Below are 22,976 nucleotides of genomic sequence, written 5' to 3'. Positions count from 1 at the left end.
ATTTGGTTCCAAGCAAACGGTTTCAAAACTAATTAGGAAATGAAAACCAGCAATTACAGGAGGAAAGTAACAAAGGACTGCCCTAAAGAATAACCTTAGTGTTAATTTCGGCCTTGCACTGACATTCTGAAATCTGCATGTGGATGTGGCAGCAGAAAATAATGCATGTTATTTTCAACTTGCTGAGAACTGCTGCAGTTTCACTGAGAAATGCTGAGCCGAAAACACTTTTTACGTGGAAGCTGCTCTTGTGAGTAATTAGAATTCATGACTGGACAACAACAGTCTGCAAATCTTGAGGGAGTATTTCTGTTTCTGTTTGCAGTGTATTATTGCCAATTATCTTGCATAACGATGACACTTAGCTACCAAGATAAGACACTTGGTAGTCGACAAGAGTAAGGATATTGTACCCTTACTCTGTCAGAAATACTGTTACTCACAAATGCAGAGCCGCTAGAAAATAATTTAAAAAAAAAACGGTGAAGGCAGTTAGCCAAAGAGAGACAGCACTGGAGAGGTTAAAGGCAGGGAAGTAAACCTTTGAGGTTCCATTGCAAAACCGCTATTTGAACTGCGTGAATTCAGGGCGGGGCCTCGTTTCTGCTCTCAGGGGAAAAAAGAGAAAAAAAAAAGACTACACAATGTAGTGGGTTTTACTACGAAAAATTGTACCGAGATTTGTTTCCTTGCGGAGTGTGGTGGCCGGGGGCCTGTCAGGCTGTCACTCAGCGCTCCCCGCTTGGAGCCCGCGTTCAGAAAGGCGTTTCCGCGCTGAGGTACCGTGGCCGCTGTCACAACCACACAGACCCTCCTCACACAAAACCTAGAAATCGGGTAAAAATCCCCCAGCGCACGTTTGCCCCCGGGCGCAGGCGGTACCGCGTAGTTCTCAGCTGCAGGCCGGCACCCCCAGCGGCAGGCCCGGCTGCCTGGGGAGGGCGGACAGTAGGCGCTTCCCGCCCGCGGCCGCTGCGCCGTGAGGCGGGCAGCCCCGCCGCCGCCTCCCTTGCGGCTTCGAAGCCCCGTCCTGGGGTGAAGAGACGCCGTACCTACCTGCGGCCGCCGCCGTCCCCGCCTCAGGAACTGACGGGAGCAGCCTGCGACGCGGCCCGCCTCCTCCCCTGCGCGGCGGCGGCGGTGGTGGCGGCGGGTCGGCCATCCATGGGGCTGGTGGGGACGGCGGTTGTGCGGGATGGCGGCGCCGCGCTGCCCCGCGGCTTCTGGGCGGCGGTGCGCGTCTGGCTGGAGAAGCCGCAGGTGGCCAACAGGCGTCTGTGCGGGGCCGCCATCGAGGCGGAGGGGACGGTGCCGCTCGGGGAAGGTGGGGAAGCATCCTCCCCCCTCATCGCCGCGTGGGGCGGCGGGGGGCAGGAGGGGCGAGAGGTGTCTGCCGGGGCGGCGGAGCTGGGCCGGCTGTGGAGGGAGGTGCGCGGCCAGCTGCCGGCGGGACACGGGCACCTACCGCCGCCCCTCACGCCATGGGACGGGACGGGGCGCCGCTCCGAGCTTCGCGCCGTGCTGAGGACGCTGCTGCCCCGAGGGCGGCCGGTCGGTCCCCCCGCCCCGCCGAGGAGGGAGCTGGCGGTGCAAGGTGAGCGGGAGCCCGGCCCCGAAGCGGGGAGAGAGCGCGGGGCGGCGGGCAGCGGGGGCGCCCGCCATGCAGGAGCGCACACCGTGAGGGGCCGCCTTTGTTGCAGGCCCGTCCCGTCCGAGATTGTCTCGCAAAAGAGATAAATGACACATTTTTCCTTACTTGTGGGAGCGCAGATGGATATTTTTTTTTTGCCCTTCTCGTTTGCTTAGATTTTATTTTTCCTTGTTCAGGAAGTGTCAGCAGTTGAAACACAAATGACAGAGGTCAGACACCTGTAGGACTCTGACTCTAAACAAGCTCCACTTCAACCTGAGGAAAACATAGTAGGGGAAGAGATAATATGTCATGTGTAAGGTACTGCTGAGGTGGGAAAAGCACTGAGGGCAGCCAGGCACCCTGCTCCTGAGGAAGAGATACAGAAACTCTCTGATCTTTTTGTTTCCTTTAAAGAGAAAAGGCAAGAAGGACCGTCATCGTGCGAGGTCCTGTCATGAGTAAGCTGCCCACACAAAAATGCTGCTTGTAGTGCAAACCTAATTACAGGTTTGTAAGGAGTGATGGTAGCCTTTGAAAGTGCAGAGTTAATGAAGAAAAGTAGGCAGCTGTGGCACCTGCCTGGCCAAGCTGAACTGTTTTTGTCAGCTTTCTTATTCTTCAGTATTGCTGAAAATTAAGCTTGATTTATTTATTTTTTAATTATTTTTTTAGGCACTTACATTATATGATGGTAATACACTGCAGTAAACCCTACTAATGGAAAGAAAATCATATATGGTAGAGGTTGACACCTTTTTAAGATAAATTCTGGATAATTTTTGACAAGAATCAGAATTCCAGACCCAATTAAATTTATGATTCAGAAAGACCTGTAGTCATTTATGGGGGACAGCTGACAGGATACTCTTGTGGCCAGCGATTCTTATTCTGATGCCTTCAAAAAAAAGTATACGCAGCACTTTTATGTTTTTTTTTTCTTTTGATATTAAGAGGAGATGTTCCTGAACTACATCTGGAGAGTCTTATCTGTAAGAAAAAGGCTATAAGAGAAATTTTTTTTAATTAATATGTTTAAAATATTAAAAAAAAAAAATCAGAATGTTAGGGAAGTGGCTAAGGATGGTCTGAGATAGCAAGACTTGATGTTTGCTCGGTTGCTAATTAGTTTTTTCCTGTTTTGCTCAGAAAATTTTGGAGTCAACCTGAAATTTGATTACTTAGCCAATATAGCATTCTTGATTTGAAGGTTTGTAGTTGTCAGAATATTTGTTTTGATGGTAACTGAAAAAACATTTTCAAAAATGAGAACTTAAGAAGTTATTGTAAAGACATTACTCTAGGTAAACAACTAAAAAGATTTTTGCAACAGGTTTATAAAGTAATTATCCATATATATCATATACCATATGGAGTATAGTAAATGCTTTTAGAGTCACTTTCTAGGAAGGACATAGGGAATAAATTAAGATGTTAAGATAAAAAAATTAGTTGTGTGTGAGTACTAGCTTGTATTGTGCCATTCATGTTTTGCTGCAGTCTCCTTTCTTTTTATTTGTAAGTTATTTCAAAAGAACACGCTTTCCTCCCTCTCTGTTTTTACTTGTGACAAAAATTGCAGAATATCGTCTTGAAATATGGTAGAGATATTTAAGGGTGTGGGCAGCTGTTCATAGCTCATCTCCAAAATCTTTGACACTTCCTAAATCTCAAGTGTTTGGAATCTGTCACTGGACATAGATGTTTTATTCCACAGGTGATAGATACCATTGAGATCAGTAGTGCAGTTGCTGACCATAACTTAATATATTAACATAATACATGCACATTCACTTAAAACCAGGTCTTCTCAGGTAGCCTCCCTTCAGAGTTATGCCTGGCAAGATCATGGAGCAGATTCTCCTGGAAACTCTGGTAAGGCACATGGAAAATAAGGAGGTGATTGGTGATAGCCAACATGGCTTCACCAAAGGCAAACTGCGCCTGACAAATTTGGTGGAATTCTGTGTTGTTGCCACAGCATTGTTAGATAAGGGGAGAGCAACTGACGTCGTCTACGTGGACTTATGCAAAACGTTTGACACTGTCCCGCATGACATCCTGGTCTCTAAATTGGAAAAGCATGGATTTGATGAATGGACCACTGGGTGGATAAGGAACTGGCTAAAACTCAAAGGGTTGCAGTCAATGGCTCAATGTCCACATGGAAACCGGTGACGAGTGGTGTTCCTCAAGGGTCAGTACTGGGACCAGTGCTGTTTAACGTCTTTGTCGGTGACATGGACAGTGGGATTGACTGCACCCTCAGCAAGTTTGCTGGCAACACCAAGCTGTGTGGCACGGTCAACACACTGGAGGGAAGGGATGCCATCCAGAGGGACCATGACAGGCTTGAGAGGTGGGCCTGTGCAAACCTCATGAAGTTCAACCAGGCCAAGTGCAAGGTCCTGCACCTGGGTCATGGCAATCCCAAGCACAAATACAGGTTGGGTGGAGAATGGCTTGACAGCAGCCCTGAGGAGAAAGACTTGGGGGTGCTGGTGGACGAGAAGCTCAACATGAGCTGGCAATGTGCACTTGCAGCCCAGAAAGCCAACTGCATCCTGGGCCGCATCAAAAGAAGCATGGCCAGCAGGTTGAGGGAGGTGATTCTGCCCCTCTGCTCGGCTCTGGTGAGACCCCACCTGGAGTACTGTGTCCAGCTCTGGAGTCCTCAGCACAAGAAGGACATGGACCTGTTGGAACGGGTCCAGTGGAGGGCCAGGAAGATGATCAAAGGGCTGGAGCATCTCTGCTATGAGGACAGGCTGAGAGAATTGGGGCTGTTCAGCCTGGAGAAGAGAAGGCTCCAGGGAGACCTTATAGTGGCCTTCCAGTACCTAAAGGGGGCCTGCAGGAGGGCTGGGGAAGGACTCTTTATCAGGGAGTGTAATGATAGGACATGTGGTAATGGCCTCAAACTGAAAGAGGGTAGTTTTAGATTGGGTATTGGGAAGAAATTCTTTACTGTGAGGGTGCTAAGGCAGGTTGCCCAGAGAAGTTGTGGATGCCCCATCTCTGGAAGTGTTCAAGGCCAGGCTGGATGGGGCTTTGAGCAACCTGGTCTAGTGGGAGGTGTCCCTGCCCATGGCAGCGGGGTTGGAACTAGATGATCTTTAAGGTCGCTTCCAACCCGAACCATTCTGTGATTCTGTGTTATGAGATACTAATTTAGGACAGATAATGTTGGGGTTTTTTTCACGGTGCTTAAGCCGGGAGCTCTAATTGGGAAAGCTGCATGTTGCTAAACATAAAGCATAGCTATACTTAATTAAAATAACACAGTAGATCATGTGTTTGAACATAGCAAAATTGATAGATACTGATAATACTGTTGATTATTTTTTAATATTGCACTGATTGTTCATCTAGTACCAGGCTGATATGTAAGTCTCCATTAATTTGGAATGTGCTTCCCAGGACTCCAGGTTTAGTGTGGGATAGGGTAAAGCAGCAGTTTTGTGCTAGAAAAGTCTCATAGCTTTTACTTTATGCAAATGTTTAGGTTTAAAGAACATGAATAATCTTACTGATCAGCCTTAGATATTTTGGAAAACATCATGCAGCAGAATGCAAAATTTTGAGCACTCAAAACAGTTCAGTAGTTTCAGATGTCAGGCGCACTGAGAAACAGTTCTTAGCATTGTGTTCTTAGCATTGTGGTTCTTCCTGCATTGTCCTAAATCTTGTCTCACTAGTTTGCACTTAAAGTAGTAAGGAAGCAAAAGTTTATTTTGGTGCTAACCAGGATGGTTTGCACCATGGAATAATATATCACTATTTAAATATCTTTTCAGATGTTTACAATGGAACTGTGACCTTTCTGCCTTTGGAGGAAGACAGTGAAGGAAAATACCAGATTAAAAAGTGCAATATTTATCAAATTCAACTTACACACATAAAAGATGAGGAATGGTAAGTGCTGGGACTGAGAGAGGAAGCAAACCCTGAATTATTGTAAGGATCACACCGTGTTTTAGCGTTGATATCTAGGCATAATTTGATGCTTGATTAGTAAATGGCAGTAGTGGTGTGATTTTAGTGCATAGTGTTGTGTTGAAAATGAAACATCTGCAATACCGAAATCAACACAAAACAAATCTGTTTCAACTTTGAATGTGTACATTGACTGTACATGTGTGTGGTCTAGAAAAAGTATGCATATTCTGATCACGAGAAACTAGCTATGCTTGTGAGAGAGGTCAGGTTCTGTGGCTGTTAGTGAGGTTTTGGGTCAAATTGGAATTGCTGTTTGGCACCTGCTGAGGTTCAATCATTGAAATATAGACCATGAGCATCTGAGGGCATAGCTCTAATGAAATCTGGATAAAGTTAGAGATGATGAAATAATGAAATGTGCCAACTGATGTATTTTCCTCCTGAATCTTCCTGTTGTTTTCATGAATTACATGAATTCACTTTTACTAATTAGTCTTTGGATATATTGCTAAATCAGGTTGTTCATCATTTGCGAGTCCTCAGTCATTGTGGTTTTGTGTATTACCTATGTCCTTATTCCCTCGTCTACTTTTACACCTCTGTTTGATCTGCTGATTTTTTTCCACTTAATCATTCTTTTAATTTTTTGGGGGTAGCTCAGATAATAAAATACACTATATGTATATGAAGTTTTTATTATTTTTTTTTAAAGGTCTTTGTCTATTGTAGCTCCATTTCCCGGAGACTGGTTTTCAGATGGAATTGCATACCCAAAACTAGCATGGCTTGGAAATGAACTTTTGTCCAAACTGGCTAAATGGTCTGTGGAGCAAAAGCCCAGTGAGTTTAAAAGTACACTCTCACTCATTTCTGTAGCAAAATACAGCAAAGTTTATCAAGACCTTAAAGAAAAATACAAAGAGATGGTTAAGGTAAGTTTGTCAGTAAATGCAGTAATAATATGCTTTCCTATAATTGTTTTTGTTATTTTTTGTTTAGTGAAACTGCTTCTTCTACTGAATTCTTATTTTTAATAAAAAAAGCAATTTAATTGAAATGTGTGTTTTATAGTTTGGTGGTTTGGGGTTTTTTTTCTGTGTATGTGGGAAACAAACAATTCAGTATTTGGAAGAACGGAACTGGAAAAGCAAGACTTGGAGCCAAATTCACACAAAATGTCTGGAGGAGTTAAATACTTTCCAGAATGCTTCCCTTGAAATAAGAAGTGAGCAGTAGGTCAGTGGATGTAAATACTAAGTCATCCATGCTAGAAGGCATAAATAAAGTGCCACCTTCTCCAAAACTTGAAAGATTCTGGAAACAGCACTGGTTAGTAAGCAGGTTAAATTTCCTATTACTCTTTAAATTTAGATGCAATGTTAGTATGTCTTTCTGAGTTAGAGGAGCAATGTTGTAGTATTGTTTTATCCTGGGAATCCTGAAAAATGACAGTGATTATCTTAAGTGCTGTGTGAAGTAATACCTATATCCTTATGCACCAGACTCTGTCTACAAGCAAAAAAATTGGTAAATGCTTTTGTAAAATGTACTGTGAGAATGTTGAAAGGTTTTACCATTGATATTTGTATTAATAGGAACATATATATGAGAGGAAAATTGGACTTGTGGGTAAGGTAATGGTTCAGCCTTTAGCGGTGCAGTAGACTTAGTGTAGTGTTGAGCATTTAAATCTTTGTTTCAATTCCTCATTTACAAAACAGGGATAACACTTCCACTTTCACTTTCTGTCTTCCTACTTCACAATTTCATTCTTCATGTTCTGTTGTGCCAGGATAATTCTTTGCCTGTTATGTTGTGAAAACAAATTTACAAACGCTCATGTTACCAATGTTGCACATAACAGGAATAATATAAGTATTTTTCTTCTGAGAGAGTTAAGCAAAAGGATGCATGCTTTATTACAGAACAGATGCAGCAGTTTATTTGTTGTGAGCTGCACATACGAAGCCATAATGTTCTTGGAAACTTTATTGATTGTATGACAGCAGACATTATTTACGCCGTTATTCTTTTGTGTGACTCACAAACAGTCTTTATTTACATTCTTTGTGTATATTTTTAATGAGGTTCTAATGCAAAATGATGACATGCAGAAGCCTATTGAAGTGAATTAGTACCTAACTGAGCACTTTTTGAAGTAATTTAAGAAGGTGCAGAAAATATTTTTTCTCTTATCTTTTCTGAAGGTGTGGCCTGAAGTGACAGATCCTGAGAAATTTGTTTATGAAGACGTTGCCATTGCCACTTACTTGCTGGTAGGGAACTGCTTTGCCTAATAATATTCTGTAAGGTTCTATTTCCTAGACGTAGAGCCTCTCTAAAGAGGTATTTTCATTTTATAGTTGTTGCATTCTTTAAAATAGAATGCTGAAGTTACTACAGCCATACAAGGCAAAAGGAAGGGGGTGGGAGAAAGAGTGTAGGTTTAGGAGGTTTGGGGGTTTGTTTTTTTTTTTGCCTTTGCTCTCATTTAAGCAGAGAGACAAAGGTCATATATTTACAAGCGTAATATAAACTGAAAGTGACATTTATAACTGTTCAAGTTGTGTTTGTATTCTGATCTTTGGTAGTACTCTCAATAGCGTTTCAGGGATTTACATATAGTAAGTGATTACAGAAGGTAAGTATTTTATAACAATTGGGAAAAAAATAATGTCACAAAGCACAGGGAAAATCAGTTGATTTGGTTTTCATACTGCCCCATACCACACAATTCACCACAATAACAATGAAAATTAAGTTTAGAGGGGTACTAAAATCTCTTTGTGAGGATATGATAAAGATTTGCAGTTCTTCATCACAGGAAGTTTATGATCTACACAGACAAGATGTTTGTTTGTTGGGGTTTTTTTAAGTGATAAAGCAAAAAGCACTGACGTAGCAGAAAAATAGTGATTAGACAGACCGATTTGCAGATCAGAAACTATTGTTTTATACATATTTCTCCAACTTGTTAATTTTATGCTAAAGGTTTTTCACTGCTTCGTCTTTCCCTCATAAAAGTTCAGATCAAATCCTGTCTTCAAATGCAATAAGGCCAACTCTAGATGCTAGGAATGCAGATAAATGCTTGGTGCAGTTTTCTAAGGCACCTAGCTATTTAAGAATTTATGAAAATTCTGCCACCTGCAATCACTAGAAACCTCAGTTTTTTAACCAGCATCAAAATTTGTCACTCTATAGGCACATCAATATTTTTTGACTGTTTTCCAGAGTGCAGTTAAAAGCATGTCTACCTTGAAGTAGATACCTTGAAGTATAATGTAGATACCTCTTATGTTGTCTCTAAGTCAGTATTTGTAAATAAGTCAGCTCATTTACAGAACTTGTTGAGGACTAATTTATTTTGATAATTGACTGTTTATCAACTTAGAACCTCAGTTTATTTTCACATGAAAATTTTTAAAATTGTCTGGGGAAGCCTGACTGACCTAGACTACTCTCAAAATCTTGATTGTCACGTTGGTGCGACAGAACTTTTTACATCAGAGAAACGATCATGATGAAGTGGTCAGACAGTTGGCCTAGATGATCATTGTAGGTTCCTTCCAATGGAACTATTCTAATCTGTGATACTGGCTTGTGGAAATAGCTATGTAGTAGTCTTATCTTTTACCATTTTTACCACCATGATAATATTAGATGTCAAAAATTAGTTGTAGCCACAAGAACATTTTGTAATGACACTCTTGAAAATATTTTGCAAATTTTTGTGGACGAGTGTTAGTTTACAACGATAATATGTTTTAGCTGACATAACACTAATTTTCAAAAACTTCTTAAACTAATCCAGTAACTGTCTTATATAAATGAAAGCTTAAAGTATGGTATTAATAACCTAACCTCCTTGCAAAATTTTAAGGTATCTATATGGTGGTATACAATAACTCATTACTTGGAGGTACGTTAAACAGGTGATTAAGAGAATGTAGGTCCAGTGTTAAATTTTTATGGATTTACAGCATCTACATCTGACCTCATTTTACTCTGCAGTCATATTAAGATCACCTACTGTCTAGGCACATGCCCAAAGAAGTGGCTAGTCAGTTTGCATTGTGAGAAACTCAGCAGGGGATGGAGGATAGGTGTGATGTGTGTAGGAAGTGATTAGGGATTTTTGGGATACAGCCTGGAGTGCAAAAGTAGTACACTTGAAAATGTGAACCCAGCCTGATAATCTCATGGATTATCTGCAGTTTCTTTCCCTCTAGCAACACTGACAATTTAGCAAGCAGGAACATTACAAATACTAATTTTTGTGGTTAAATACTCTTGATTTTTGTTAGTCATAGTTAAAAATAAGTGTGCAGAGTTGTGGTGGTCTGTAGCTTCTCATTGAAGGAAGAAGTGAAGGAAGGACTTGTAACTAGGTAAATTACACTTTGTTCAGGAGAAAGTGATGTTACATGTACCAATATATAGCCAATTGATTACAAAGAACATTTTGGTTTTTATTTTCAGCTCTGCCACAAATTCTTTCTTTAATACAGTGGATATAAATGCTTCCGTGGAGTTACTTGCAGAGACACTGTTGAAGATTACTTGCTACTTCCCTTGCTTCCTCTTGCACCCTTTGGCTTAGCAGTTTATTGTACATTTATGCTTACTCTAGCCCAGGGTTGTATAGCCTTGATAAATTTCAACTTCCAGTGATTCAGAAGGGAGTGGAGGATGTGCTTAGCACTTAGAAAATGATTGATACTTTGCAACATAATTCCTGCCCTCTCCATAAACAGTTTTATTTGTTTGGGTGTCTTTTTTTTCTCCTCTCAAGTTATTTTCTCTGTTGAGTACAGGGGGTGTCTTCTGTCACATCTGCATTCTCTCCCAGCTTTCTCCTTTCATTTCCAATAACATTTGCTGCTTTGTTACAGGGAAACTTGAGAGCAGAAGTCTAAAATGTTTTCTTTTCTTGTCTTAGATTCTTTGGGAAGAAGAGAGAAAGGAAAAAGGGTTGACCAAGAAACAGTCATTTGTAGATCTTGGATGTGGAAATGGTCTACTGGTTCATATTCTAAATAATGAAGGGGTAAATAGACTGCTTTTTAAAATAATAATTAAAAAATAGAGACAGTCAATATTGTTGTAATGCTTTCCTTTTATCTGGTATACAAATATCCAAAATTCAGTTAATTCATGTTGCTAAAATACAAATTTCTCACTCTAGTGGCAGGAAAAAAAATCCTAGCAGAGCTTTAGAAACCTTATTTCACTTATTTATATATTTTTATTAGTGCAATTCATTTCAATTCAAGGCTATTTTTCTGAGGTAAGAAACTAAGAAGGAAAACAAAAAGTGGTGGTGTAACTTAGTTACTCTGTAGACAAAGCAAAAAGGAATAAGGAATCTTAACATAGAGTTTCTCTTTCCCAAGAGCCTTTAAATGAGAAGGTTTTCATAAACTTAATTTTATTGAAGTTGAATTCTACTTGTCATGTCCTGAAGATGTTTTTCTATATCTTTAAAAACAATCCTGGGATTTGTTAATTGTGAAAATGCCTAACAACATGCTGTGCTTTTGAGAGTGAAAATGTGGCAACAGCAACATTCGGTTTCTTGAGGCACAGTTTCTGAAACAAGAACAAAAATGTTCAGTGAGACTGAACAAAACCCAGTGAAGTTGGGTCCATCTTTCTTAGAAAATTGTATTTTCCGCTTTAGGGAGAACATGGTAAAATTTGTAGGGGAAATTAACACCTTCTGTTAGATCAATGGATGTCATTGTGCATGGTAAAAAAGTACAAGTTCTCCTAACACAAGCTCTCTTTCCTTGTGTGGCCAGAAAAAATTGATCTAATACAAGACACTATTTTCCCTGTAGACATTTCTTTTCGTACATCATTAGCTCATCGCTGCTGTAGCACTGACAAACATTGTTGACTCTCAAAAAAATCACGTGTGAGAGTTTTATGAGACTTTTTTAGTAATTGAATTTGGTTAGTTCTGCACAGGGTTCTTGAAGTTCAAATACTGTTACTTCTGCATTCTTCATTTATTGCTTTGCTTTTCAGTCCTATTTCCTGTTCCTGTCAGTTCACACAGGGAAAAATGTGTTTGGACTCCAACAGCCTAATTGACTGTTGAGTTAAATTGAGTTAAAAGGTGGTTCTGCCAGCAAGCACTGCTTAGAATAGCACTCTTCTCTGTGCTACAGTAATACTCATCTTATGAAAGATATTTTAAAAACAAACAAAAAATAATGTTATGCTTTTACTTTTGCAGAGATTCAGATTTCCAAGAGCAGTCTTAATAGGTGTTCCCGGGTAAAATTTCAAACCAGATACATTCTTAATGTTTCCTAGTCTTTCCCTTCATATTTAGAAGGGAAAGAAGGGATTAAAAGTATTCAGCTTCTGCCTGAATGGTGAAGCTGTGTTTCATTATGTGCCTAAATTTTAGTATGAATGATATAATCAATATCAATATGTACACTTAGTGAGCCTGTTTGACACCTTCTGCTAGAAGTAGTACTTAAAAACAATACTTTTTTGTTCTTCAAATATTTCAGCATTCAGGTAGAGGAATCGATGTGAGGAGAAGAAAAATATGGGACATGTATGGACCAGAAACTCATTTAGAGGTATTATGCAAATGTATGTCAGTCTTATTGCTTTGTAATTTTACGCATTTGTTCATTGCTTCTGGTTGTGTTGATGCAAATGTAATCAAACATACTGGTGTATAGACTTCCTAAAGTGATCTGTGGGTTTGGTATGATGCCACCCATATGTCCTCTGGGACTATAAAGTAAGTTGTAAAGGGGATTATTAGAGCAATGCTGTATTATACCCTTGCATATTTGCAACTTAAGTATTTTCCAGCTGAGAAGACTAGCATGATTTCCTATTTCATGTACAGACAAGCACAGTATAAAACAATCTTTGATTTTACAGGAAGATCAACATCAAGCAGCTTTGTTTGCACCACTGTACCTCATAAAAGATATTAGTATCTAAAGTTGTGAGTAGTTTATTCTTGAAAGTGATTCTGACTTTCTAGTGCTATGTGCTGTTTTGGGGACAAAATTGTTGTTGAACCTCAAAGGAACCAGTCCTCTGCTGCACTGACCTTGTGGTAAGTAATTGCAGTAATAGCCTTCAAAAAAACGAACAGGAAAATGAGTCTGAAAGAGGGATTATATTTCAAGTTCCACATTAGCATTTTTATGAGAACAGGAAGAATTCCAGCACAGGAACATTCACTTTAACTCCAGCTGTTTTTGATCTAATACTTGTAAAAGTGTGTTACTGATCAACAGTTGCCCTTTGGAGGTGAGGTGTTCCTGATTTCTTGTGCTGTAGGCTCATAAAATTTCTCACTCTGTTATCTCAAAAATTACCAGCTTCCAATATATTAAAAGAATTTTCCGCCTGTAGTTACTCTCTAGTATTTTTGTCTAAAAGTTAATTCAACATATCTTTCAATGCTGACAACTTACATTAAATCAACAAAAGAGCAGCCGTTTTCACAGATGGGAGGTGGAGCTTTCACAGTCTTGTGCAGGTTTCTTTTTGCCACTCTGCCATTTTGGGTACAGATTGCCAAAACTGACAGATTCCTTTGCTGCAGTCTGTATCCAGGTGAAAAGCTTCAAGAAACAATCCAAAACATCAAGCTGTGGTGCTCCTTCATTCCTGGATCGTACCAAACAGCATCTTCTCTTTTCCTTCATGTTATATATTCCTTTTCCTGACTCTTTTTCTGTATTATGGAAATCTTTGAATTTTGTACATTGAATTCACATTGAGCTCTGACTGTTTACAGTTTCTTAGATTTCTTGACTCATAGGGAAGCTTTTGAGCATCAGCTGCCCCTCTCTGCAGCATGAGGGAACAAAATAGAAAAGGATGGGGTGTATTCATCTTTTTTAAAAGAAAAAAAAATCACAGAAAACACTTGAAAAAGGCAGACAGAAATGATAAAAATATCCAAAATATGCATATAAGGAAAGGACAAATATATGTGTCAAGGATTTATATAATGAACAGGAAGGGTGAAATGATTTTGCAAGGCTCCGGTGGCTAAGGGGGAAGGCACCTGCTCACAGCCTTTTGTTACCCTCAAAGCTAATTTTGTTTTGATCTTTACTTAAAGCATGAGTTGTAGGGTGAATATTGCCATCTGTGACATTCAGTGCCAATACTAACAATATAAATGAATGTAACAGGTGGTACTGTGCATAGCCAAACTGTTGTCAGACATGGTGAATACAAATTTTATTATGGCTGACTGTCAAAATGTGGAGTATGGCAATGATAATTCATGCTATACCAAAATTAAATGATCAAAACTGAAATGTGATGTAGGAGTAACTTGTTCAATCAACCATAAGAAGACACTTATCAAACACTTCGTTTAACATCTAGTAACCTGCCAAAAAGAAATTTGTTACATGTGCATATACATTTCTAGATAATGTAACTAAAAATGGTCAGAGATACATATTTAAAGTGGACAATGATACACCATACTGATACTTAAAACACCTGGCAGTGCTTTCTGATGAGGCGAATTGACAGGGGTGGTCTGAGATTTCAGAAATTCCCTAGTAAGCGTTGTTTGTGTGTTTTAATTCCTACACAGATGCTATTTTACATATACATGTGAATTTTGACCTCATAAAGCATGCATATTTTATATGAAATGAGAGTATAGGCATAATTTTCAGGGCTTTTCCTAAAATTCTGTGCAGATTCAAATGTAAAGCTTTTTTTCAAATATGACCAATAATTATTTTGAGGTTCATACATGTTTTTAGAGAAGAATATGTACTTTCATAGTATCAACATCTTTAAGTACTTTCTTTGCTGTATTTAGTTCAAGGTAAGAAAATGTGTGTCTGAGAAAGAAACATTAAAGGCACTCTAGAACTTTTAAAATTTAACCTGTATGAAAAATTCATCCTGTTTGGTGGTTGGTTTTAGTTTTTTGTTTGTTTTCTTTTTGTTTGGTTTTTTTTTTGTTTTTTAAAGAATATCAGGATAGGGTATTCTTGAGACTAGTCACTATTCTGTGAGTCAGTATTGTGTTGGGGAGACCTCTGTGCTGATGTCACCTCAATCCATATATCTTGAATTTCCACAAGGCAAAATGCTATTCTAAAGGCCACCAAAGAAATCTTCTTTCTCTATACGATTTTTTTCTTATTGTTGTATGTATCATAAGGTAGTCTTGACACAACTTGGAAAGGGATGGAATGGCAACATAGAGAAGAGGGAGAGTGTTAGGGTGGATAAGTTTTTTTTATATGTGAATGATAGGGTGTGAAGGGTGGTGTTCTGTAAGACTTTGATTTGGGAAGAGTCTGTGAAAGAAGAGAAGATAGCAGTGAAGCTCTGTTCTGATTAAGTGCTATGTGAGTCCTAGGACTGTAAGACATAGCAAATTAAGTGCCTTTCTGAAAAACTGAGTGCAAACATACATGTGACAGGAGAATTTCAAGGAATCATAATCCAATGTATATTTGTTTACAAATATTTAGGGTGCCAGATATCTTAATCAGAATTGTTATTTCGCTCTTTGTCTGACCAGTATTTTGTGGGTAGCTATTGCTAAATTACTTCTTTGTAGCTATAAAAAATTACTGCCTGGCAAAAGCGCAGATTGAGGAAAGTACTGTTGGTGCCTGTGGTTCTTGTTCACCTTGTATTTGTCAGCTTGTATGATTTTATATCGTTGTTTAGTGCTTTATTAATAAATAAAATGCATTTAAAGAAATCATAAAATTCACTTAATGTATTGTTTGTTTTTTTAGGAATCTACAATCGTGCCAGGTGACAGTCATCTCTTTCCAGACACTGACTGGCTCATAGGAAACCATTCAGATGAATTAACACCATGGATACCTGTAATTGCAGCCAGGTATTTGTGGAGGGAGGGGAGTGGGAGGGAAGGAATTAAAAAACAAAACGTAATTACCTATGTGCGCTTGGTGAGAGCTGTCATTTTTGCAGACACACCTGCTCTCCTTTCAGGTCTTGCTGCTTTTGATGCAAATTGATTATTTTTACAAAATGTTTCTCTTCCTTTGGAGAAGCACAGATGTAGTGTTTACTTTCTCATAAAATTCAGGACAGCGTTTTGCTTTTGAAGTTAAGAAAACAGAATTGATTTTTATCCTTTAGGTGTGAATCTGTTGTTTGAGGGTTGGGGATTTTTTTTGTTTGTTTGTTTGAGTTTTTTTTTCAATAAAATTGCTGTTGGTTCTGCCTTTCCTTGAACTGTTGTACTCTTCACAACCAGCTGCAATAGCTTAATATCTAGAGATTTAGTTCTGCAAACCAAGTTGGCACAGTAATTTGCTACAGCAAATACTTTGCGAAACAGTATTTTTGATTATGCTAATAGATCTACTGAAAGAGGAACATATAAATATTATTTTGTGAAGCTGCATCACTTAATAAAAATTTCCGTTATTGCTTGTATCTGATGGGTTATTTGTTAAATTTGTGTGTTCTCTGAAATGACTTTCCATTCAGCAGTTTGTTATCCTTTTAGGTCTTCCTATTCATGTTGCTACTTTGTGCTGCCGTGTTGCTTCTTTGATTTCCATGGAAAATACAGCCGAAGACAAAGCAAGAAAACTCAGTACAGAGAATATCTTGATTTTGTTGCCCAAGTGGGATTTGTATGCGGCTTTCGTGTGGAAGAAGATTGCCTTAGAATTCCATCAACAAAAAGGGTAATTTTGGACTGTGTAGGGTTTTTATCTTTTTTTTTTTTTTTAAGCTGCTAGCTGTCTGAAGCATATGGATGTTTGTTCGTTATTATTGTTGTAAGATCAGACTATACTCAGTTGCATTACTTGAGACAATATGCTCTGAAGAGAGACTAAAAGTACTCATTGTTTTCTTTGAGTAACCTGCTCTTAACGTCATAGGTACAATCCTAGAGACAAGAAAGAATGGAAGGTTTTATGGTTATTTCTTATGTTGCCCTATAGGATGGAAAACTTACAGAACCCATTTTTGCTTGAATTTTTCCAGCTGCCTATTTTGCTTATTTTTACTTAATTTTGCTGTGAAACGTTCTTAGAGTAGGAGGAGGCGTCCAGCTTTAATTGTGTAAATAATCTGAGTATCGGGAACAGTCTTTTCTGTTCTGTGCTTGTATGGCGTGCTGGATTATAGTTTGATACTGGATTTCTTCTGTGGGACCAATATTTGAAAACTAAAATTAAAAAAAACCCAGATGTTGATGAGGGTTGAGTTTAAATGGGTATCTCCTGTAGGTACATTTAGAAGCCTGCACATGAGACATGCAGGTTGGGGGGCTGTGTGTTAGTATGGGACTCGATATAAATAGTTATTTACCTGTTTCTACTAAAACAGGTTTGCCTTATTGGAAAAAATAGGACCTATCCACCTACAGAACATGCTTTGATTGACAAGCAGATAACACAGTATATTAATAATCGTCAGACCTGTCCTGTGGTTACACATGACAGAAGAGTTGGATTTAATCATAAGGATCACTCTGACGTATTCAAAGAAGCAGGCTCGGAACTTCCTGAAAATGAGACTGAAACTGCTGGTACAGTTTGGATGCCTGGATTTCAACCCAGAGAAAAAGTAGAACAAATCAGGAATTGTGCTTCACTCCCTCGGGATTTTGTAGATGATGTGGTCCTCAGTGTGGCAAACTTGCTGTTAAATGCAACCCCCCAAAAATCATGTTCTAATATGCATGGTGGAAATACGAATACCTGGAATCAAGGAGGTGAGATTGTCTTTCCTTTACATTATCTTCTGCTGGTAGACAATGTTTTTTCCAATGAATTTACATGTTTGTACATTTAGTGAGTGAAGTAGACTTTAGGAAATGCCAAGAACAGTACAGTAGCAATCAAAGGCTTTTTTTTCTGCTGTGTTTTATTGCACTCTGGGATGCCAATAAGGTGTGTAAGAGTATTTTGAAATTGGTGTGGGTTTTTTTCCCTCTACACTTAACTACTAGGACAGAATCAATCAATTTTTGTTTAAAAAAAACCCCAAAACAAACCAAACTCAGAACCCCTCCCCATTTACCAAAACAGAAGACACTACATCTATTTGGTGAGAATATTAAGTGTCTTTTTAGATAGTCACATAATAATTAGCTATAATTCTGTAAGAAGTGCCTCGAAGTGCCGTTTGGTTATGACATAATTAGGAATTTTTAGTTTAGTCTTAGGAAGAAGAAGAATGGAAGTTGCTGTTAATTTTACAAGCATTCACTTCTCACTACTGCCATCTTTTCATTTTCCTCCATCCATTTTTATTATTTACTCACTGTAGTTTGTCATATGTTACTGTTACAGGAGATATTTTGAGTCATTCTCTCTTCTCTCTAATTACAAGCATGTAAACAATGCTTATTGCAGTGAAGGTTATATGCTACTGTAAAGAAGGCAAAGAAAATAAAAAAATGTGTCTTGCTGTGGAGATTCTGACTTGAGTCCCGTAGCATGAAAGCTGCTATTTTACAGAAAATATACATATAAAATACGTATCATGCATGATATTGGGAGCAAACAGTTGGTCCAGTACTGTAGATCAGTCATAGATTCCACATATAATTATTAATTTATATAGAAGTTAGATATTCTTAGGATTTTATATATATACATTTTTAATAGCTACACCATTATTTATTGCAGAAAGCCTTTCCTTGAAAGAAGTAGCAGAACACTTAAATAAAGAGACTTTAAAAAGGCTGAAGAGTGAATATGGAGGCCTGCAGACGCTACTGAAGAACAATCATCAAGTATTCGAAGGTAAAGACGGGGTTTTCAGGATTTTTTGTTTTGCTTTTCTTTAACCATTATTTTATCTTCTCTATGTGCAGTTAAACTGAACTAAAAAATTACTATGGTGGTGATTTTTTTAACTACTTTCTACACTTTTGTGGAAAATTGGATAGTCTTTATGTACCCATTGCTCCAAGATACTGTTAGTAAAATTCTTTTGAATTAGGTTGATAAGGCATCTATGAGCAAAGAATTGTTCTAGACCGACTGTATCTGAAAAGACAACCCTTTAGTTAAAGTGGCTAATTTAATGCTATTGTTTGAGTAAAGTATTGATGATTTTAGGGCTGTCATGTGCAGAGCAAGTTCACTAAAGCATTTAACTGAGACTTAGTCTGGCCTTGCCAAACCCCACAGTGTAAATGCCAACACAAGATAAAACTAGTCTCCATAAGAAACCGTAACTATGAGAGTTACTGTGTTTATGTAGCCTGTGGGAGCATGGCAGAAAGAGCTCAGTAGCAAGTTTCTGGGTTGGCTGTTGTTTGTTGATAACTGTTTTGGGGTGTTTTTTTCCTGTTGCAATGATGTGGCGGTGGGTTTTGTTTGGTTGATTTTGTGTGGGTTGTTTTTTTGTCAGTGTGGAGTTTTGCAAAAGTAAGGTCTAGCTTTGCAGTAATACAAGATCTTCAAGGTTTTATCAATATTTTTGGCTGTGTTAAATTTGTAAGCGTGCGAGCTTCGTATCTCCCAACAGTTCTACATCAGCTGCAGAATGTCGACCAACTAATCCATGGCAGATCATCCTGAATATGCAACCCAGTTGTTGCCAGTGGCTAAATTAACCAAGTTTAGTGTTCACTAAGGATTTCTGTACACTTGGCAATTATAAAATGTGAAGCCATACTGAAATCTTTTTGAATTACCATGCATTGGAAAGAGTCGGTCACACTGCATTCATTATGTGTCTGAATTTGATTCCCTTTCATTAGGGATAGGTGGAATAGATTTACAACCTGTTACACTGAACGAAGATTTTTATTTGACGTGGATGCTGTCTGCGCATTACCTCTGAAGAAAGACTAGGAGTAAGGCCAGATCTTTCTCAGTTAATTTACATCACATGGGAAGTCCCTGGGGCTTCAGTAGAGACCATTTGATTCTTTCCTTCAGTAGCATGTCACCATAACAAGGGACTTGCATCAGCGAGTGGTCTAGAAGGACATTGCTCGTGCCAAAGAGGACAGAGAAGAACATGGCTACAGCTCTTTTGTCATCTTTACTGAAGTGTTTTAAAGACGTGGACAACAGATGGATACACGCTCACACACATGCAAAAGAAGGGGCTTAGAGTAACCAGCCTGTGTCAGTTTCTTTTGATCAGGCATCTTGTCCAATACAGGGCTGATTTTCGAAGAAAAAAAAATACGTATGCTTGATCATAAATAGCATTATATCTGCTCATTTTTCTTCATCTTTTGAAAGAGATTTTAAAGCTCTGCTGAACCCACTTCTGGATTGGCTTTATACAGATCTATTTGTGTATCACAAGGAAACCTGGAGGCATGAATTCATCCAGGCTTGAATGTGTGAAAGGTAACTGGACTCGTTACCTTTTGAATAGCAATTATCAGAATGTAGAAAAGTACCAGTTAACTATTCCAAGCTACAAGTGTGTGATACAGAACGTATGATTGAAGCAGAATATGAAAATAGAGCATGGCAGCTTAGAAGTGGCAGATTCTTCTCTCCTCATTTACACCATTGTTTTTCATCTATGTTTTTTCTTTCTCTCTTACTAACTTCCTTTTATTCTCTTCTGTTTACACATTTAAGGACTTGACAGAGGTTCATAAATGTGTGTGTGCAGTTTATGCTACTAATACAGCAAATGAATTTAAAAGAAAAAGCCTAATCTTTAATAACCAATTATAGTTCACTGTTGATTCGTATGAAGGATTAGACTTGTCCTCTCTTTGGTGCAGTGCATTTTTGGGTCAGTGAACCATTTTGTCAGAGCATTTCTGTGTAGTAATAGTAGTAGAAGACTTTTACTAGATTTTTGCTGGTAATCACATTTTAAATGTGGAGTAATAAAGTTTAGAACACGGGAAGGATTACAGTTCTTGCAGTTGAAACTTCTTTGTCAGGACTTGCAATCTAAATTCACAGGATTTTAGTCTAAATGATCCAAACTGCTATATTTGAAACAAATGAACAAACCTTTACAAAGATGATACAAAGGTGCCTCAAACTATTCAGCATCACAGTAAAACATCTCACAGGGAGATCAATCAATTCTTCTTTAGACTGTGTCTATATTATCTCCGTTTGTTTTGCACTTCTTTCTGTTTCTGTACAAATGGCACATTTGGTTCTGCCTGAACGATCCATTTGTAGAATATATATTTTATTCACAGAATGTCACTATGCATCTTTTCCAGTACAATTCCCATGGCTGTCTATTAACAGCTGCATTTTTGTTTGTTTTTAAATCTTAGTTCTAAATGGGGGAGTTCATATTCGTGACTGGAGAAAAGAGAAACCATCAAGGAAAACTAAGCCTGAAGTGAAACGACGCCTTTCAGCTGAAGCATTTAAAACACGTCTCTGTTGGTTTTTCCTTCATCATCCTGATGGTTGTTCTTTGCCTTCTGAATCTTGCCCATATGCTCATGGAACTGAGGAGCTAAGGCAGTCTCAGATTATTAAAAAGAAAAAACATATACAGTAATAAAATGCATCCACTTATGTTTAAGCTTGTGTACATAACTGAATCTGTGATTGACTTTGGGACTGCCTAGTCCATGAAGATCTGTACAATATAGAGGTTTTGTTCTCATTCCTTTGCATCTTATTTTCCAGTTGGTTTACAAGTCCTTTTCTATTTTTAATTCTTTATTTTTTTTAATTAACATGGAAAAGGTATAGTAAAATATATGTAATATTTTTGGATTCTATCATGGCATGTCTAGTGTGTGTTTGTGTAAGTAGAAAAGTTAAAAAACTTAATTTCCCGGGACGTTCTTCATGATCCTCGATCAGATCAAATGTACACGATGCAGCATTTTCAGACCCTCAAAATCAGCTGTTTTGTTGTGAATTTTCCAGGAGGATTTATGGTTTCTTAAGACTTGCGAGTGAGAAACTGGAAAGAGCTCGCTCTTTCCTGACCTGACAGCTTCCTCTCCATGTTAACTGTGGAGTAATACTACATATTACCCTTACTTTCTTGGTCACACCTTCTTTCCTTCCTTCCCCTACTGATTCAAAATGAGTGTTGGTTTGAAGAATAACTTTCTGGGAAATTACTGTGGAAGGCTTCACATGTAGATGTAGGTTTTTAGGGCTCTGTAGGCCGTACTGTCCTTTCCCTCTTTTTAAAGTAAGGAGTAACAGTAGAAAATGTATTTAATAATGGAATGGTAGGGTTTCTGCTTATCAGATAACAAAGGAATGTCTTAGCACCTTGAGCAGGTTATGATTTTCTTGATAGACTGTATTATTTTCTTTAAAAGGTTTAACATAGCAGAAATCCTAATTATTACTCAGTGACAGTCATTGAATGTGTCGTAATTTGTATCTGTCAACTGCTAGGTACTTGTAAAGTTCAGTATCTGCTGAACCAACAATTGTGTTGGTTCTGGCCTCGTATACTGATAGTGTGGAATCTCTGCGCTGATCTGCTGAGAAAGACTTTGATTCTAAACCTTCCTGAAGAAAGGGCAAGGGGGGGGGGGGGCAGGAAAGTTACTGAAGAAATGTGTAGGTAAGAACAATGACATAGAAACTGACTGCAGGACGAAGAGGTCTAGGGGTAACTGAGTAAGCCATGTGAGAACTCTCTAGGAGCTCAGGGAATCTGAAGAACAAAGGAAGGAAGTAATTGAATACAAAGCAGAGGAAAAATGAAAGGTGACACTGGGACCACTTTTCAAAACAGTTCCAAAGCCACTTTTCTCACGCCCTAACTTTTAAGCCAACAGGTTGCAGTCCATCTCATGCAGAAGCAGCAGGGCCTAAATCTACTGACAGGGTGGGAGCAAAGAGCTGACTGAAGTGTTGTGTGTTCCCCCTTCTCCCTTTACATTTCTCTTCTGGTCCTGGAGGTGGCTCTTTCTGGATAATCGCGACTGATGATTGCAGCAGCACCTTACTCATGCATCACATACCACATTATCCAATATGTCACATCGTGCAGCTACCTGGCCTGCCTCTAACAGGAGCTGTGGTGGGCTCTGAGCGTTTTTCCCCGTGGCTCTGGTCTGCAATGTTGTATACCTTATCCTGAATTTAGTGCTAGTCAGAGCTGTGTTGCGGTCATTACAGAATTTACGCATTTTAAAAAGAAGAGGTGAATCACATTCTAAGGGGCAAATTGGATGTAGTTCAGTTAAGGTTATTGGACTAAGGGGAAGAATAGTATAAGCCAGGTAAACTGCAACTCATATGAAGCAGGGCAGCAAAATAAGGGAATGCAATTGATAGTGTAGTTAGTGTTGTAAGAATCTCAGAAATATATTTAGCTTATCGAGGGGACAAGAGTTGAGAAAAGCCATGGAATTGCATAAACTTGTGTAATCAAGTGATGATGTTGCCCTAACCTTTGTTTTGCTATGTGCAGAGTAAGAAGTGTTCCCCAAGATGCTTATTTACTG

General features: G+C 38.7%; 2 protein-coding genes across 5 annotated transcripts in view; one reads left to right on the top strand and one right to left on the bottom strand.

Moving 5' to 3' along the window:
• Window positions 1-1,225, bottom strand: part of ACOX3 (acyl-CoA oxidase 3, pristanoyl) — a 37,595-nt gene extending 36,370 nt beyond the window's left edge. The window contains exon 1 of one of the 4 annotated variants that reach the window (XM_074587473.1): window positions 1,057-1,225. The gene's annotated coding sequence lies outside the window, so the exon portion shown is untranslated. Of the gene's footprint in view, window positions 1-675 lie in introns of all 4 variants that reach the window. The other 3 variants (XM_074587474.1, XM_074587476.1, XM_074587475.1) reach the window with 3 other exon arrangements.
• TRMT44 (tRNA methyltransferase 44 homolog) lies at window positions 1,133-21,278 on the top strand. The gene is made up of 11 exons (XM_074587477.1): window positions 1,133-1,594; window positions 5,428-5,545; window positions 6,282-6,501; window positions 7,777-7,845; window positions 10,512-10,619; window positions 12,100-12,171; window positions 15,346-15,452; window positions 16,089-16,272; window positions 16,922-17,309; window positions 18,229-18,345; window positions 20,820-21,278. Exons 1-11 carry the CDS (start codon window positions 1,165-1,167, stop codon window positions 21,050-21,052), a joined length of 2,046 nt encoding a protein of 681 aa, XP_074443578.1. The 5' UTR covers window positions 1,133-1,164; the 3' UTR covers window positions 21,053-21,278.
• Window positions 21,279-22,976: the final 1,698 nt, after the last annotated feature.

The sequence above is a fragment of the Larus michahellis genome, chromosome 5 (genome assembly GCF_964199755.1).
Source record: "Larus michahellis chromosome 5, bLarMic1.1, whole genome shotgun sequence".
NCBI classification, from domain to species: Eukaryota; Metazoa; Chordata; class Aves; order Charadriiformes; family Laridae; genus Larus; species Larus michahellis.
The sequence above is the reverse complement of the archived record's forward strand: the minus strand, read 5'-3'. Positions and strand labels throughout refer to the sequence as shown.

Coding starts and splice junctions, on each gene's coding strand:
- TRMT44 (XM_074587477.1), top strand. CDS start 1,165: ATGGGGCTGGTGGGGACGGCGGTTGTGCGGGATGGCGGCGCCGCGCTG. Junction 5,546..6,281: donor CACATAAAAGATGAGGAATG/GTAAGTGCTGGG, acceptor TTTTTTTTAAAG/GTCTTTGTCTATTGTAGCTC. Junction 7,846..10,511: donor CCATTGCCACTTACTTGCTG/GTAGGGAACTGC, acceptor TTCTTGTCTTAG/ATTCTTTGGGAAGAAGAGAG.